The sequence below is a fragment of the Aspergillus pseudoviridinutans genome, assembly GCF_018340605.1.
Source record: "Aspergillus pseudoviridinutans IFM 55266 DNA, scaffold_3, whole genome shotgun sequence".
NCBI lineage: Eukaryota > Fungi > Ascomycota > Eurotiomycetes > Eurotiales > Aspergillaceae > Aspergillus > Aspergillus pseudoviridinutans.
The window spans coordinates 3,664,687-3,682,060 of record NW_025091283.1 but is presented as its reverse complement, the minus strand read 5'-3'; the positions used below and the strand labels follow the sequence as shown (position 1 = coordinate 3,682,060).

General features: G+C 49.1%; 5 protein-coding genes across 5 annotated transcripts; 2 read left to right on the top strand and 3 right to left on the bottom strand.

Annotated features, from left to right (window-relative positions):
• Positions 1-96: 96 nt before the first annotated feature.
• Asppvi_005028 (WD40 repeat domain-containing protein) lies at positions 97-1,501 on the top strand (the record flags this gene model as incomplete). Its single annotated transcript, XM_043300966.1, has 5 exons — positions 97-214; positions 340-1,052; positions 1,118-1,207; positions 1,262-1,381; positions 1,481-1,501. 5 exons carry the CDS (start codon positions 97-99, stop codon positions 1,499-1,501), a joined length of 1,062 nt encoding a protein of 353 aa, XP_043156901.1.
• Positions 1,502-4,208: 2,707 nt separating this feature from the next.
• Positions 4,209-5,188, top strand: Asppvi_005027 (phosducin family protein; the record flags this gene model as incomplete). Its single annotated transcript, XM_043300965.1, has 3 exons — positions 4,209-4,814; positions 4,885-5,114; positions 5,173-5,188. 3 exons carry the CDS (start codon positions 4,209-4,211, stop codon positions 5,186-5,188), a joined length of 852 nt encoding a protein of 283 aa, XP_043156900.1.
• A 671-nt stretch (positions 5,189-5,859) lies between these two features.
• On the bottom strand, positions 5,860-9,341 carry Asppvi_005026 (uncharacterized protein; the record flags this gene model as incomplete). The annotated part of the gene is made up of 9 exons (XM_043300964.1): positions 5,860-5,948; positions 6,029-6,149; positions 6,232-6,372; positions 6,449-6,594; positions 6,699-6,850; positions 8,259-8,325; positions 8,387-8,515; positions 8,574-8,832; positions 9,057-9,341. The coding sequence occupies 9 exons, from the start codon at positions 9,339-9,341 to the stop codon at positions 5,860-5,862; spliced, it is 1,389 nt and encodes a 462-aa protein (XP_043156899.1).
• Positions 9,342-9,871: 530 nt separating this feature from the next.
• Positions 9,872-12,295, bottom strand: Asppvi_005025 (uncharacterized protein; the record flags this gene model as incomplete). The annotated part of the gene is made up of 1 exon (XM_043300963.1): positions 9,872-12,295. One exon carries the CDS (start codon positions 12,293-12,295, stop codon positions 9,872-9,874), a length of 2,424 nt encoding a protein of 807 aa, XP_043156898.1.
• A 1,998-nt stretch (positions 12,296-14,293) lies between these two features.
• On the bottom strand, positions 14,294-16,047 carry Asppvi_005024 (glycosyltransferase family 15 protein; the record flags this gene model as incomplete). The annotated part of the gene is made up of 5 exons (XM_043300962.1): positions 14,294-14,635; positions 14,698-15,106; positions 15,162-15,248; positions 15,299-15,706; positions 15,776-16,047. 5 exons carry the CDS (start codon positions 16,045-16,047, stop codon positions 14,294-14,296), a joined length of 1,518 nt encoding a protein of 505 aa, XP_043156897.1.
• Positions 16,048-17,374: the final 1,327 nt, after the last annotated feature.

Genomic DNA, 17,374 nt, shown 5'->3' with positions numbered 1-17,374 from the left:
ACAGCGCCGACTCCTTCGACTCCGTTTCACATCCCAAGCCCGCCTATTTCCTCAATTACCAAATCTCCCATCCCAGGGACCTCCTTCTCGGTCGAAATGGCAGCCGATATGAGCGGCGAGCAGATGCAGGCCAAGATTACCGCGGCCAGGCGCGAAGCTGAAGGTCTCAAGGACAAAATCAAGCGCAGAAAAGATGAGCTGGCAGATACAACCCGTACGAGTCCTTTAAACCATTAGTTTTCGCGAAATTTGAATTTCTGGAAAGGCAGCAGCTTGTTTACTCTCATTGCTTTCGCGAATGTCTCCTGTTCCATTTCGGCTACTGACCCCCCTAAACAGTTCGTCAGGTTGCGCAGAACCAGACCGACACCTTACCTCGCATCGGAATGAAGCCTCGACGAACGCTCAAGGGCCACCTGGCCAAGATCTACGCCATGCACTGGTCAACTGACCGTCGTCATTTAGTGTCCGCCTCGCAGGACGGTAAATTGATTATCTGGGACGCCTACACCACCAACAAAGTCCATGCCATCCCTTTGAGATCATCGTGGGTGATGACCTGCGCTTATGCTCCAAGTGGTAACTACGTTGCGTGTGGAGGTCTCGACAACATCTGCTCTATCTACAACCTCTCTTCCCGCGAAGGCCCGACCCGTGTCGCGCGGGAACTGTCGGGGCACTCTGGATACCTCTCGTGCTGCCGTTTCATTAACGACCGGCGCATTATCACCTCATCTGGTGACATGACATGCATGCTGTGGGATATTGAGTCAGGATCGAAGGTGACTGAGTTCGCGGATCACCTGGGAGATGTCATGTCGATCAGCATCAACCCCACGAACCAGAACATCTTTGTTTCTGGTGCCTGCGACGCTTTCGCCAAGCTCTGGGATATCCGTACCGGAAAGGCCGTTCAGACTTTTGCCGGACACGAATCAGATATCAACGCCATTCAATTCTTCCCCGACGGAAACGCTTTCGGGACAGGTTCTGATGACACCTCCTGCCGTCTCTTCGACATCCGTGCGGATCGGGAATTGAACATCTACCAGGTAAACTCATGTTCTTGTTCATGATGCCTGCTGCGTTCATAGCTAATAAGACTCGCTTGCTTCAGAGCGATCAAATTCTGTGTGGCATCACGTCTGTTGCTTTCTCAGTCTCTGGACGATTGCTCTTCGCCGGTTATGATGATTTCGAGTGCAAGGTATGTGCACGATACAACTATTCATTACAACAGGGGGCAAGCTGACGTTCGCAGGTCTGGGATGTTCTTCGAGGTGACAAGGTCGGTTCTCTGAGTGGCCACGAAAACCGTGTCAGCTGCCTTGGAGTCAGCAATGACGGCATCAGTTTGTGCACTGGATCCTGGGATTCTCTTGTAAGTGCCCCGAAAGCGTTAAAATCTCTCATTGTTATTTTATTTTATTGTTTTTGGTCCTTCATTTCACAATTACTGATATTTCTATTCGTGATACAGCTCAAGGTTTGGGCCTGGTAAAAGAACAGAATCATCGAGCGAAGATACCCCGTCTCAATCATTTGCGATTCCATCATTCGGCTTCTTTTCTATTCATTTCTGCAACAATAGGTTGGATGTCCGCCGTTGTACGATACATTTTCATATTTTCTTCAGGAGCAATGTCCGCTTTTAATCTTCCATCCGGAACTACAAAAGACGTTTGCGGGGAGCGGGACGAGCGAATCACTTGGACCTAGATCAAGGTGATTGGATACTTGATCGAGATTTGGAACACTTCAGATGTTGGTCTTGGGCCAAATTAATGAATCCGGAACTCTAGGTGACAACGTTCGATGGCTGATGTTGTGCGCGCGCTCACATGTTATCTTTGCTTTTCTTTTCTATTTGATGATGACATTGATCTACGAGCCCCCCTAGGATGGCTGTCTGAGGAGTGTCCCCATAGCCTAAACTCACCGTCCATTCAAGCACTCCTTTTGCAGTGAACAGTGGGTGAGACCGGCAGACACGTCCGCGTCCTTGGACACTTCTTCATTCTTCTAATTTCCCTCTTCTCGCTTTGGAGGGATTCTCGCTTGCAAGCCTATCCTATACCTTTGCTCTTTCGTCTGGCATATCCTATTCCCGTCTTTATATGGTCGCTTTTCTTTTGGTCTTACGGGACTCTTCATTATTTTTGATTTCTATTTCTTTTGCCTATTCATTTGTGATCAGCCTCTCTTGCGCATTGACTTTCTTTCTGCATGTATTCATCTTGCGGCTGATAGGACGGGAGGGAATGTTTTCGAACAGGGCCATGACGTTTTCCTTTGTCTGACTTGTGGCGAATGTTCTCTTAGTTAACTAATTAATCTGACATTGCAAAAATCTATTGTTGATTCCAGAATTTCCTCATTTCTTAATCTACGGGTGCCAATATCATGCAGCTCTCGACCTCCTGTCAGCGGGGCTTGGCTGATGCGATATGCGCGGTGAGGGCTGCGATTGACATACTGGTGTATCTGAAAACTCATAGGTCTGCTTCAGTTTGGGCTTGTTTCGCATGAGTCTGGCAGTCTCTTGATACGAGGTATACCAGACATTTCTACATGCCATATAAGGGTCCGGATAGGTGAGATTGAGGTTTGGCCTGGGATTCGAGTTTCACCAGAAAACATGGCGCTATTGAAACGCGGGAGCTTAGCAGCGGATCGGGGTATCATCCTTCGACTAGAAGACATGAGGTTGTGAGGGGTCCCTAGGAATGAAACCCAATCGGCAGCTGGGCTGCGTGAATCTACCGGTCCTTGACATCACGTAGAAGAAGCTACAAGGTGGAGATGTCAAGAGGTGAATGGCTCCACGCCTTGGTTGTCTCTTTCCCATCCCGCACGGAGTGCTCCAGTAGAGAACCAGGTGTATAGCGGAACCCCTTGGAGCGCTGGGCTGCTTGTAAGTACCTTAGGCACTGCGAGGTCCTACCCTGCGCTCTTGGAAGTCGCAGCAAATCGAGGCTAGTACGGAGTACTTGGGTGGTGATAAGCGCCGCAACCGCGCCATAACGGAGGGACTTAGATATGAGTTGCGATTTGGGATTTGGGAGGATTTGATCGGGCTGTTCGGAAGCATCGCCATGACGATGGCGCTGGATCTGCATCTGAAACACCTATTCCCACGTGGCCTGACGCTCCTGACGAGGGTTCACAACAATGTGTCGAGCCAATGGAAGAGCAAACAGCAGTCAGCAGACTGATCCTTCGTACCTTCCTAATGAATTAGCCTTCATGAGCTTTTGAACTTCACTTTACTCCTTTTTTGATATCAGGTGATATAGGAGTGGGACATTCCAGCCAGGAGCAGAGGAATGTTCTTTGCTGCTTCTAGTGCCGGTGGTGTGTAGCATTAACCATTCGTTGATTAGACTAATCGATTGATAATTGATACATCAAGAACCCAGATGCTAAAAAGTCACAAAGTTGTGATCTGCCAAAAGTGGCTGAGATGTGATCTTCATCACCTGAAACACGGGGGCCTCTGGAACATAAACTATGATTGGCTCCTATTCTTGTTTTGCTTGGGAGTTGCTGCAGAGAAACCTAAGGCAAGGCGCGCTAGTTCTCCCCGCTAACTCCTCAAGCGACAAGAATCGTCGAATGTTTCATCTGCCACCCACTCACGCAACTAGTCTAGATTTCTCCTATCTACGGAGTATCTCTATCTAGACCCTGCAAATTCGAATCCTTTTGAATCCTTGATCCTTTTGCTAAAAGTTGACACTCGAAAAAGGTAATCGATCTCCTGATTCAACGCTCAAGTGCGGAATTGATCGGCGTCGGTGGTCTGCAGTACTCTCTTGTCACTGGAGCATCTCTCCAATAGCGGCCATATCTCCGACTGTGGTTCAGGGGCAGAAAAGAAACATCCGAGATTCTGAAACCAACCGCAGTCATCGTTCTCGTCATCGTCTTTTGCCTTTCTTGGGCATAGGCCTGCTCCGTACTGCTTATTGTTCTCGTCAATTGCTTTTTTGACCTTCTCAAATTAGAGTTCTAGGACGGAACTCGAGTACCCTAGCCAGAAGGCAAAAAATCAAAAAAGGGAAAAAAGGAAGCGGCAAAAAGAAAAAGAAAAAAGTGTAATCGCGATCGACTTACCCTGTCTGCGAGCTGAATTCGGGACACGAATATCATCGTCTACCCTTTAAAATTAGGCATCGACCCCACCCTCCTGCTTCCTTCCTTTCGTCATGTCTGCTCAAGACGAGTTCAACAGCCTTGTTGCCAACAACCAGGAGAAGTTCTCCACTCATCCTGAGGACCGAGATAAATCTGATCGCGACTCCGAGCCTGCCTCTGACAACGACACCAACCACGACGACCATACACACTTCTCAGACTCGGAAGAATTTGACGGTACCGCCATGAGTTCACGGACAACTACATACMAGGTCCCCAGGACCAAGTTCGACGCCAACACTGGACCCAAGGGCGTCATTGCTGATGCCCAGGCCTTCGAACGTGCGCGCAAGCGCTCCTTCCGCAGAACCCTACTCAGTGCCACGGGAATGGACTATACGCATCATCGTTCCAACTTCAAGTCGGTGACTGATGATGTCAATCTTCTGCAGAACTCCTCACCGCCGGATGGCTCTGCCAGCGAGGACGAGGAGCAGTTCATGCGCAAGTGGCGGGAGTCGCGCATGCATGAGCTGCAGAACCGGAACCTACGGCGTGCCAGTCCCCGGAGGAAAATGTACGGGTCCGTCGAGACGGTGGATGCGGGGGGTTATCTGGATGCTATTGAGAAGGTCTCCTCGGATACGGTGGTGGTGGTGTGTGTGTACGACCCGGAGGTGAGTAGTATATTGGTTTATGCCCCTTCCAACGAAGGGTCGTGGAACGCACAACTGACAGTGACCGCAGTCCAACGTCAGCTCCCTCGTGGAAGACTGCCTGGATACCATTGCGCGCAGGCAACCAACTATCCGCTTCATCAAGCTGGACCATGAGATCGCCGAAATGGACCACATTGACGCCCCTGCTCTGCTGGCTTACAGAGCAGGTGACGTCTTCGCTACTATCGTTGAGATTTTAAAGCAGATCCCGAAAGGCCGGAGCTGCAGTGCAGACAGTCTGGAAGACCTACTCAAATCGTATGTCGATTGTCAAGCCTCTGCTTTTCTTTCCATCGTCTGCTAACTCTATACACAGCTACCGGATTCTGTAGACCTCCTTTCTTTAAGGTCTTCTCTTCTCCAATTCTCATTATGTTATGCAATATCATTGCTCCATTAGAATGAGCACAGCGGGCGCAACGGGCTTCTTATCGTTTACTTCTGGTCTATTTCTCCTTTTCTCTACAGGATTTTGTTTTGACGTCTTCCATCATTTGGTTCCTTGACGAGGCATTACTTTCATTCATGGGCGGATATTTGGTCATTTACCTTCTGGGTTCTCAACGCATCTAGTATCGTGTTGTTTCATTTGTCTCCGGCCTCGTCTGCATGAAACTTTGAGATATCCAAATCGTTTCGGTTTTATGTTTCTTTTGTTCTTCTGGGCAAAGGCGTTCATCTTTGGATAGACTGATTTTCTTGAAGATATTATCCTCTCAACTGATTAGAATTGGACCTTGTCCTTGATCACGTCTCTCTTTGTTGTTTCATTAGTCACTAGGATCATTGCTCTCGCCAGCTCCCTACTTCTTGGAATTCTTCTCTGTAAGAAGGCCACTCAAACCCAACGAACCTTCATCGAACCAGAGATACAAATCAGGGTAAGTGGGTGGGAAGAAAACATGACGTGGAAGAAATAAGAAGTTAAGAAGGTAAAAAGACAATTGGAATACGGGTTTCGCAAAAAAAAATGAAGGAAAGGAAAATTACAAGAAGAAAGCGACTACAGAGCCCCTTTCTCTTGTGTAAAGTCCCACAGCATCTTGATCAGGTTGTCCGGAAGGGTATATAGGTCGACGTGGAATTCGCCCTCTGCAAACCAGCAATACCGGTTAGCAATTGTTTCTCGAAGATAAATTCATTTTGAGAAATATATAACTGGCAAGACGTACGCTCGACATCGTTCTTGGTATATGAGTCTGGCGCCTTGTGGTCGTGCACCATCTGCACGACCTGGAGGAGGTCGTCTTCTCCAAGTCTTTGGAGGCCGTCCGCCAATTTGTCCATGTCGACCTGTTGCCGAAGGAGGTTAGTTTATGTGTCATATTCGCCTGAAAAGATCCTCCTCGGCTGGGAGAAGAGAAATCAGACTCACATTCTTCTCCGTCCGCTTCTTCTTTTTCGATCCCTCCTCGCCTCCTGCGGCGCGTTTCGATTTCACTCCGTTCTCGTCACCGGGTACTGGTCCCGACTCGCGCAGTGCAGCCAACAGCGCTGGCTTGGGATTCTTGAATGTCTGCAAAGATAAGAGGCATGAGTACAAGAGCGATTCAGGCAATAGGTCGCGCGAGAACACAAGGGCTGGTGCTCACAATGACATGTTTGGACTCGTAGCGCGACTGTGCGAAATTCAGGTCGTGCGTCAGGAAGTGCTCCTTGTCGGCGGCAGTCAGGCCAATCTGCAGGTCGAATTCGCCCCATCCTTCCTCCGAGATTCTGAATGGAGGGTTCTTGAAAGCTGTTGTTTGACGCGGTTGCGTGTCAGTCTCGATTCATTGACAGTCCCTTTGCCTCATGACGTGACAAGAATTTGATGGCATAGCGGTAAAGGAAGCGACGTACTCTGCACAGCCCGGTCCCCGAAACTGGGATGCAACGTGTATGTCACCTTGTCGAAGACGTTCGCCGGCACCTGCTCGCCGTGCTCATTGAGGAGGTAGACCTCAATCGACCACGATCGCAGTGGGAATCCTTCAACGCCAGAGTCCTTGTTTCTAGAGTAAGCAAGAGCAAGCGTCAGCATCCCCACCAAACACAAAAGGCGGAACCACCAGCTTTATCCATTAAGGCCGGTAGAAAAATTGGAAGCGCGTAGCAGCAGCCCAGACCATGCGCGTGCGCAATGTATTCGGACAATCACAAAGTGTATGGAAAGGCATGGAGAGAGGCATCGCTCTTGCGCGCCTTCGACAGTTGGGTATGAGGGAAGGCGACGTACACGACATGCTGTTCTGTCACCAGCCGGACTGTTCTCTTAACCTACGCGGCAGGGAAAATATCGGCGTCAGCATCATGCGATAGCAGCAAGGTGATCGGTACCTGCGTCAAGCATTGGAGGGCGTAACGCAGGAACTCCATTCATCCAGTGAACCAGACGGACTCACATCGGGCATTTTGCCAGCAGGCCTCTGTTAGGCAGATCGTAGATCGGAGGTATAGGAAGGACGGAAGAGCGGTTTTTTGTACGGTGTTTTTAACTGCAGAGTGCTGCAATGGGAGACAAAGAGCTATCGGGCTCAAGGGTCGCGCGAATCAAGGTGAAGCGAGGTTGGATGTTTAGCGCCAAGCCTGCGGAGAAATCAGAAATTCGGACTGAAATGCAAGTGTCCACAGTCGACCAGCTGTGGTGAGCTCCAAGTAAGCTCTACCTTTAGAGGGGTCAGGTAAGAATGAATGGAGAAGATAGAAACGTGAGAGGATAGTGAGGCGTTCTGTGGAAGCCTTGTCGATGCTGTCAAGTGGGGGGAAAGTAGTCGGCAGAGTGACCCGCCACCAGAGAGCTGAATACACCCAAGGTCGCTTTCATCCAAACCTACAGTGCAATAGGATGAATCGGAAGTCAACTGGCTGTACCACAGGGACTACGGAAATATACATGTCTTTCGTCATACGACTAAGTCATAGCGATACTGAATTGCAAGCATCTCCGCCTACATCCAATGCCTGCAATTGAGGATGCGCAAATAAGAGCTATCATTGCAAGAAAAAGGTTCACAGAGCAGATCTAATAACTAGGACAATTCGTACATAAACGTGGGGTGTATTCATGCGTATATTCGAGGGGATAGTATGTCTATCTACCACCAAATTGGTTCGAACGTCTGAAGGCACGCGACATCACCTGCCAGACGACGAGGGGGCGTTGAATCTGATGCTCGGTCGACTCAGGCTCTCATTGTCACCAGCTTACAGAATCATTTGCGCACTCATGTGAAATCGTCAGGGGGGGAAGGGGGGAGGGGGATTGACAAGAAGATGCTGTGGCGAGGAATAGTGGAATTGAAGGGGTGATGATGAGTTCAGGGACAGGCCATAAGTCAAAATTCGTCGAAATAGGATCGAAATTCAATGGTTACAAGAAAAGCCGCAATTTCCAGGAGCGTGGAGTTGCAGACTTCTTACTGTTGGCCGATGAGTTTCTCGTTCTCCTGCTGGGCCTTCTCGAAGGCTTCCTTGAAGAGGTTGGCATCTGTAATGTCTGCTTAGCAAACTTTGAATAGAACCCAAGCTTATCATCATCCAGGACTTACTCTCGCTGTTGGCGAAACGAATGGCAAGGGTCTGAGCCTCAGGTTCACCCTCACTGACGTCCGCAGTTACACTCCAAACCCAGCTGCGGTCACTGCCGACATTGGGCTTGAGCTTCATGTCGGGGACAACTGCGAAACGATTAGCCTCAACACAGTCAACTTAACCGGGTAGTATATAGAGACTAACCGTAGTGGTTAGCGCAGACCTTGAGGGTCTTGTCTCGGCGCATCACTAGCCGGGTCTTCTGGTTCTCCTTGTGCTTCAGAAGTCTAACGTCACCAGTACCACGCTCCTTCCATTCCTTGCTCTCAGCGTCGAATCGGAACAGCTTGGCACGCATCTTGAAGACCTGCTCCTCAAGCTCTTCGTTGGTCTTGGTCTCGATCTTCTCCGTCAGGCGAATAACGGGCTCGAAGTGGACATCAGGGGACTCGGGCGCCTCATCCTAGATTAACCAAAAGCTGTCAGCTCGTAGCTTATAAAGAACGTTTCACAGTTCATCTCGTTCTAGAGAAACCTGCATTCCAAAAAAAATGCTGTCCGTCACACGCGGTAAAAAGGGAAAAAAAAAGAGATTGAAGAGAGGACTGAAGGAGTAGGCAGGGCATCAAGACACCAGACAACAAGCATAATAGCAAGACCAACACCAGTGTAAAAAAGCAAACTCACCTCCTCTTCACCCTGCTGAGCCTTAGAAGAACCAGAAGGCTCATCTTTAGCGTCTTCAGCCTCCTCCTTCTTCTCCTTCTTGGGACCACCACCGAACATGGAGAAAACGCTGTCAGATGTCTTGCTGGCAGCATCCTTGACAGTGTCAACCGCAGCCTCGGTCACGGATTTTTCTTCCGCAGGCTTGGACTCCTCAGTGTTGGCGGCAGATGTCGTCTCCTCAGGCTTCTGAGCCTCAGGAGCGTTGGTGGCGGGGTCAGGCTTAGTTTCAGCGACGTCAGACATGGTGGAAGGATCTGGGGTTATAGAAGTTTTGTAAGTTGGAGATTGCAGTTTTGAAGCGAATGATTATTTACCTATTACTCGGATAAGAGGAAGTTTTATTTGTGGTGGAAGGCAGTGAAAGGAAGAGGCAAAATATGTTTTGATTCAGGGCCTGCAAAAGGTGGGGAGTTCGTCCCGCTCACAAAATAATCATGCCCGGACCCCCAGCAGTGTAGCCTAAGGCTACAATTACTCCACTAGTGCCACCGCTCAAGGCCATTTCCTACAGACTACACAGCACAGATGATCTATGACAGTCCTAGAATTCCCAGCATGATTGTCTTGCCAGGATGGATACATGAAAAGCGTAAATTAGCAATTGTTCCAGTCATCAGATAAGCCATATTCTCGTAAACCCTGTTAACCCGTGCTTATGACTATCCGTCCGCCCCTATCGCCTGAAAGATTTCCCAAAACAAGATAGCAGAACAATCGAAAAAAAGAATAGAAAGTAATGAACTATAGACGCCAAATTTCGCCGACTGCAATATTTATGAGGAATCTTCCGGGTGTCGGGAAGCTTTTCGCCTCATCAGACTCTTTACCCTTCTCTGAGCCCTATCCAAAGCGTCGCATTTCCTAGCGTTTCGCATTTGGCGCTTGAGGGCCCCAAGGTCGAGACTTCGGGCAGAGGTGCTGACTTTGTTCCATGTGTCGCCCATGAACCCTCTGGCTTCTCTGTTAAATCTGTCTGTGTGACTCTGTATCACAGATGAGGCTGCCAGAAATGGTTGCACAGCAGTGCGCTTCACGACCTCTGAAAGTTGCTTTGACGTAGACATAACTGCCTCTCTCGTCTCCAAAGAAAATTGCGCAGAGCCTTGCCGAATTATATCAGCTTCATGTCGCAAGAAATGCGCTTTCCTCACTACATCTCCCATCATCAACTGCAAATCGGTGCACAACCGACTGTATGCCCCTGACAGGCTGGTGTGCGCTAAACCCAAGTCTCGCGCAAGTTGGGATGAAATAGCTTGCGCCGCTCGCTTCCAGCTCGAGATCTTAAGCCAGGGTGTCCCCAAATCGACTGACATGGTCTGATTGAGGAATGGCTTTGTGTCTGCAGTGATGATGATGTCAACGACACCATAAGCATCTCCCCTGTCTAGTCTTAGCGTGTACACTCCTTCGAATAGCTTAGAGAACTCATAAGCAAGAGAAACATTATTCCTGCTGATTTGGACATCGAATTTGGGTTGCTTCTTCATACTGAAGAACGTACGCGGAGGCTTTAGAACAAGGTGGCAATCACCGACTACCTGTATCTGGAATTGGTTCGATTTCGTCTCTTGCGCAGGACCAGATGCGACTCCACTAATAATGTTCCCGAAGTGAGGCCGACTGGAATATTGACTTGTGAGCAGTTGTACTTCCTCCGCTGATGCGGACGGTGCTGAAAGAGAAGTCTGTCCGAGTCCTCCCATGGAAAGAAGGCTGGAGGGGCTTGTCATTACAGCAGGAGATGGGGGGTTTGAAATGGTGGGATGAGAGAACAAATGTAAGAGGGACACAGTAGTAACCTGTAGGGCCGAATAGCACAATGTGATAGTTGTGATTAAAACGATTGTCATGATACTCAAACGCAGGAGGGGCGTCCAGTCGCGGTCGTCATTTCGGTAGTAGACGCCAGAAATCGCCCTGTTGAAGATCTCCGTGCTAAAAAATCGCTTTTTAGTTCCTTCTGGAGAATCTGATAGGCGCACCCGGGCTTTGGATGGCACGCGAGGACAGACCTCTGCTAGAGAAGCCAGGTTCCGGTTGAGTTGCCCAGGAGTAATACTCTCAAAAGTCTTCAGATCGATGGGGTACCTCCTCAGAACTGTACTCTTCCCAGTAGTTGGATGGCGAGACTCCAGACACATATGAAGACTATGGTAGTTCAGAGGAATTGGCTCGCTCGCCATCTTCCACAACGGCTTCTCCGAGATCATCAAAGTCGGAACACCATGTCGTTCCATGAAGATACGAGCCAGTTTTTGCGTTTCCACAGCATCAGGTGTGTCCATGGTTGAAAGGAAAAGGATGGCTACGTCCGGGAGTGTCCAGTCCGAAGAGGATGAGACTGTGTAGTCTAATCCGCTCCAAGAAGACGTGCATGCGGGCCGATTCTTGAATATCAGGCTGATCGAGCCAGAATCGTCGGTCTGAGCGTCGGAAGAAGCTTGAACGCACTCGTCGACAATGAGCTGCACATGGATCGGAAGAAGTTCTGCAAAGTTCGGTACGGCCCCTGCACCAAATGCAGTGGGAACGACATGGTACCTGGAAGACTCGGTGGAGCTACTCTCATAGCTGCTGCATGAGCTTGACACTAGAACATCACCGATTTTGTCTAGTATGATAGTGCGATAATCGGAGTGCCCAATATACAGCACACGAAACGGTTTCTCGGTGTCGAGGCTTCTTTTTGTCATCGTCTGTTGGACTGTGACTGTGAGGAGGGAGTCTTGATAGTCGCAACCAAGATGCTCTAGGAGTTCTGTGGACTCAAGTGTGTCAATGACCCGGATGGTGTGTTTCAGCTCTACTCGTTCGGCTTCAGGCCACTGCTCAGGCTCGATGAATTGAATCGACTCGCTCGATTGATAAAAGGCCGTCTTAGCGGTAAGGTTACTACCATCGATGGCATCGCCCGTTTGAGTAAATAGGGAGGGAAGCTCCTGAGACTCAGAATCTATCCTTTGATTATACTCCCCCTCATCAGTGTCATCTTCGCCAACCCCATCAGCCTCGCTGCAGCTGTACTGGTCATCGAGACTTGCAACGTCGTCTGGGCCGGTGTGATCAATCAGAGATCCCGCGTCAGTCTGCTCAGAACGAGTGCCATCCTCGGAATGGGCGTCGGAAGCACTCAAGGCTGCCCAACTTTCACTCAACGACTTGCTGGTGTGTTCTGCCGCTGGAGTTGACGTCATACTTGTAGGTCTCGATCGTGATAGCCACTCTTCAACAGAACCACTTAGCGGTGGAAACGTTGGATATTGGAGGTGGGGTGTGCCTGAGACAGAGGGTCGTCTGGAGGGCTCTGGAGAGTCAGCCATGATATCAGAGTGCGGTTGTCATCGAGCAGAGATGGTTATAGGAATGAGGTGATCGCGTAATCTCGGTCGAGTACAGAGAACGAAGACTGAGTCTAGTGGACAGATTTGAAAGGGGGGATACGTTAACTTCACAGGGAAGCTCTGCCCAGTTCTACCTGAGAATGACAAGGACAGTTTGTCAGTGAACTTCCCGAGATCAACTCTGCCTAATAGGCGGATGCCCGATGATTACTATAGCAGCGGAGAGGACGGAAGAAGTAGTCAGGTGCACTTGAGGCACATGAGTCAGTTGAATGATGAAAAATCCAAGATGAAGATCCTCGTCCTACATCAAAGAAAGAGTTGATCAGCGTACGACGGGCCTTTTGACAGATTTTCTCAAAAGCAGCGATAGTAGATGAGGGGAAACGGATTGTGCCTGTCAATGTAGATAGCAAGAACAGCCACAGGCGGGCGGGGCACATGACAGCGGATGACTGGGTACTACATTCCGTGTCAATAATTACAAGGACCGGATTATCGAAGTCAGGTGGAAGATAACTAGGTACCCTAGTGTCTAGTATGCCCTAGGCAGCCATTAGATACTAAGGCTACAGTTACCTCATCATGTGGTGTTCACCATTATATTAGACATCATCATTCAGCCGTTTATCATTATTATCGTTGGAGCAACTGATAACGATAGAAGTATCACACTAACCTGAACAGGCCTAGACTATGCAGCACCTCAATGTCAGGGCCAAGGGGGTCCATAGTACTCCGTATGGAGGATTGGCCCTCCACTTTACTGAACCCCGGCATAACATTTTGAATTGGATCCGGGGTATCAACGGATACTTGAATGCCCCTCAATATGCGCTCTTCTTCCTATTCTTTACTCATCTCCGGAATGAATTGCGCCGGGGATGGAGGTTGATCCTTCTTTCTGTAAATGCATGGCCACAACGATACGTACAAGCCTACAGATAATTCGATCTTGGGAAATATAACAAAGATGGATTAGCTCATGTTCTATGGACAAGTCATGCTCATGTGTATTATTTGAGACTCAATGACGCATATGAAGTGGCCGTTCCTCAACGGGGGCTCACAGGGGACAATATGTACAGTCGGGTCATGAATTAAATGCAGAAGGGTGGAAACAGAAGGGGATACTGGGTTGAAAGGAGACAGCGAGGAAAACATCAATATCAAGAGGCATGGGGAAAAAGAGGTAGGAATTTAATGATTAGATATCGGAGGCCTCAATAACAGCCACATTGCCGCTGTGTCGTCCTCGGTTCACATATATGCTAGGCCTCGAGAGTCTGAGATGGCCATAACTATTCCCACACTGTTGCCGAGGACGCTCACTTGGGGGTTTCAGCGAATGGCGATCAGAAAACATCACTATCTCAAAACCGAGGCAGGCCGAAGGAAGCCTCTCCAAGGCATCGGTAACAGGCGCCTGCGGAAAGAAGACTCTACACGAGTCGCTCGCTGGCGGTGCACGAGCCACAGCTTTGAAAACGATATCGTCGAAGAGTCGGATCAGCCAATGCGCAAAAGAGAACGCTTCCGTGTCAGTCAAGGTTTTCTCTGAAAGGAAATGAAGATTTGACAAGGATTATAGAACGTGGCAATCCAAAGAAGATGTACGAAGCACGCTAGATGAATCTGTCAATATGAGGGTGTCACACCGTCTTCCGTATGAGGAGTCGTCAGATCCGTTAAACGCCGTCCAGAAGAACCCCACGGCCAACACATTCTGCAGGCCCAAGCAAAAACTCCCAGGGCGACCCAAGTAGCGCTCATAATCGAACAAGCAGGCATGGAAAGGGTGTTGCAAACATTATACAGAGTACATTGATGGGTTCCAAAGGCAATTCAGGTCTATGGAGATGCCCATCCTCCAGCAACTTCTACCCATTCGGCGAGACAGCTGCCTTGTTTGCCTTCAACATCCACAATATCAGTATCACACCTGCATCTGCAACCGACACCGTTCTCCTTGACGGCGTCAATAGCCGCCCAGTATTCATCTTCTTCGATTCGCGCCTTCTCATCCACTGTGGTCTTTTCCAGATATGGAATTCGGGGCAGTTGTCGCGCAGGCGCATTTGCAGGACAGTGTTGGATCGTGGTGTGACGATAGCCAAAATCACGGAAGTAATGGATGTCGCTGGGAGATAAGAGAGCGCCAGCGGCTAGCGAGTGGATAGGCGCATCACCCCACTATTTTAAGAAAAAAAGCGTCAGTCCAGCCAAATAAAGACCACGAACCAATTGAAACATACTCTCTCCATCCAGAAGCCCCCGCTCTTGTCCATCATCTCGAAGAAATCCTCATATTCCTTGCTGCGGAACCAATCCAGGCGTGCGATTTCGAAGTTACTCCAGAAATGGCACATGTTGTACTTCTCGCCCTCCATAGCCTCTGGATCAACTTCAGAAAGGGCATTCTCGCCCGGATCGGTAAGGAGTATCTCGTCGGGAAGCTTGTCCTTCTTCTCTTCTTCCGGCTTGGGTTCCTCCTCTTCAGGCCTCTCAAGAAACATTTCCCAAAGTCCCTTCGACTTGAGATTATTCTTTCGCATATAGGCGGACGCGTAGCGGAAGATGTTGGGTACAGTTTCGCGGAGTTCTTTGACGGCGATAGTGAAACCGTAAGTCTTATTAGACTCGGCCATCATGATAAAAGGATCACTATTGTCCGTAGTTAGAGGATGCAGCCAGTTAAAGATGGGAGTTGTATGCGTACTATGTGATATCGCAGAAGTACTTGATCTCCGGTTCAAGACGCCAGTACCACTCGTACTTCATGAGGAGGGGATGCTTGTAGAAAAACCTGCCAGCACGTTAATCATAGCTAACCACGACAAGCCTCAAGACACTCACCCGGAATAGAATCTGCACATATGATGGTAACTTTCCATGCCTCCATACATGATTGCAGCATCTCCCTGTTTTCTGATACCTTCCTTGGCAACCTCGTGGTCAACCCAGTCAGGGAAACCCCACATGGTCTCATCGATCTTGCCAAACTCCACAGGGGCGCTCGTGTAATTCTTGACGGTGGCCTTGAAGTCATCGTCGAAGTCGCCGTCGTTCAAGAATACATATGGATAGTGGTACCAGCGATTGAAGTGACGCTCGATGGATTTGAGTGACTGAACAACACCCTCCAATTCCTTGTTACGCGCGAGGACGACAAACGCAGCATTTGCCCGTTTATAGTCAGGGGACACCTCTTCAACTGGCAAGCAGCCAGTAGCAAAGACCTTGTCATATCTCTCACTTATTCTCCTGTAGCAAAGAATGGCACGTTAGCTTTGAGGAGTGGTACGATGAAGGGGCTGTGGATGCGATGCGAACCTGATCGAGGGCGGAGTGCCTGCCGGAATGAGAATCCCTCCAGGAGAGGCTGGATGTCGCACGAACAAGAGTAAAATGAGGATAATCACAAGGCACGGGAATAACAGAACAAAGCCTAGGGGTATGGAAATCGACGAGTTGCCCTTTAATCGTATCCTGCGCTTCAGGAAAGCGAATCTGGAAAAATTCCGAGCCTTTTCGCGTGAGCTGTCATCGAAGGGTAGATTCGACGTAGAGGGCAACCGCTTCACAATACGTTGAATGAAACTCATGATGGCAGTGTCTCCACGCTGCGTCGACTTCGAACAAGTCGACGCAAAACACCAATGCCAGGTTCCAGCGGTAGATTCAAGGCTCTGTCCGAGTCCGGACGAGCAGCCTAGTCTGAACAGGAGTCGTGGTTGATGAGCAGAGAATAGATGCTGAAGTCGTTTGCAACAATTCGCACGCGAGACGAAAGGGAATCGAAAGCTGATGGATGTATACCAGCTGCAGATCGCAGAAATATGGACAGGAATGTGAATAGAGGAGTATAGAACAAGGTAAGAATAAGTTCGCAATCAAGAAAGGAAAAAAGGACCAGCAAAGAAAAACGAGTGGCCGGAGGAGAACCTCCTTTCTCTTTCCAACTTTTCCCTCTTCAATCGACCTGATGCGAGCAGGTGCGAGAAGCGTTGAAAGCAACGCAGGGGACCGTTGTCCTAAGCAATGAGGCCGAAGACACGGGGGTAGTCGACGAGGTCATCAATCACAGATGGGGTTGGGGAGGAAGGATTGGATGGGGAGGTGGAAAAATTGCGGGAGGCATCCAACGACGGGGCGAAGGTTTGAAGGTATGATTTCGGGGATGGGAGAATTGGGAGATTTCGCCAAGCCCAAGGAGGCGCAAGCAGCTCGCTCTGGTCACTGTCACACCGGAACAGTAAGTTTACGAGCGGCTCAAGCCGTAATACCACTTGCAGTACGGATTTGATATTCTACGACCCTTAAGGTACATGGCATTGTCCTCGACTCTTCCTGAGTTCACAGCAGATTACTGCCTTACCTAGGTATCATATCACTAAGATACCAAGTCATTACGATATCGTATCGATGATGAGATGAATAAGATTCGTCGTTAACTGACAACTATAGAGCCGCAAGTCGAGTATCAACATCACCTGTTTTCTCTGATCGCGAGAGGTGTATAGAAGATCGCATTGATCTTTCGCCTATCCACATATCCAAACACGCACCTTTCGGAGCACATAGCGCATGATACTCCGTACTTTCCATGCAGGGTCAATTATGGAGATTTGATAATCAGCTGATTGGCAATTTAACCTATGAAGCATGCATATGTAGTCGCATATGGACTCACCTACAGCACTGATAATTGCAGAGGTACAACGGAGTACAGACTAGGTACCGAGGAGGTATTATTACTTATCAGCAGATTCTCCCACAATTCTGGCATGCTGGCGAGTAGTGTGTAGCGAGTGCGGGTGATTTCCTGAAGACTATCATCTCAAGAAAGTCCTCCCTTTAATTACAGTACTCATAKGTAGGTGTGCTCATAATGAAGTACTGGCCCAACGATACAGAAAGAAATGTAAAGTA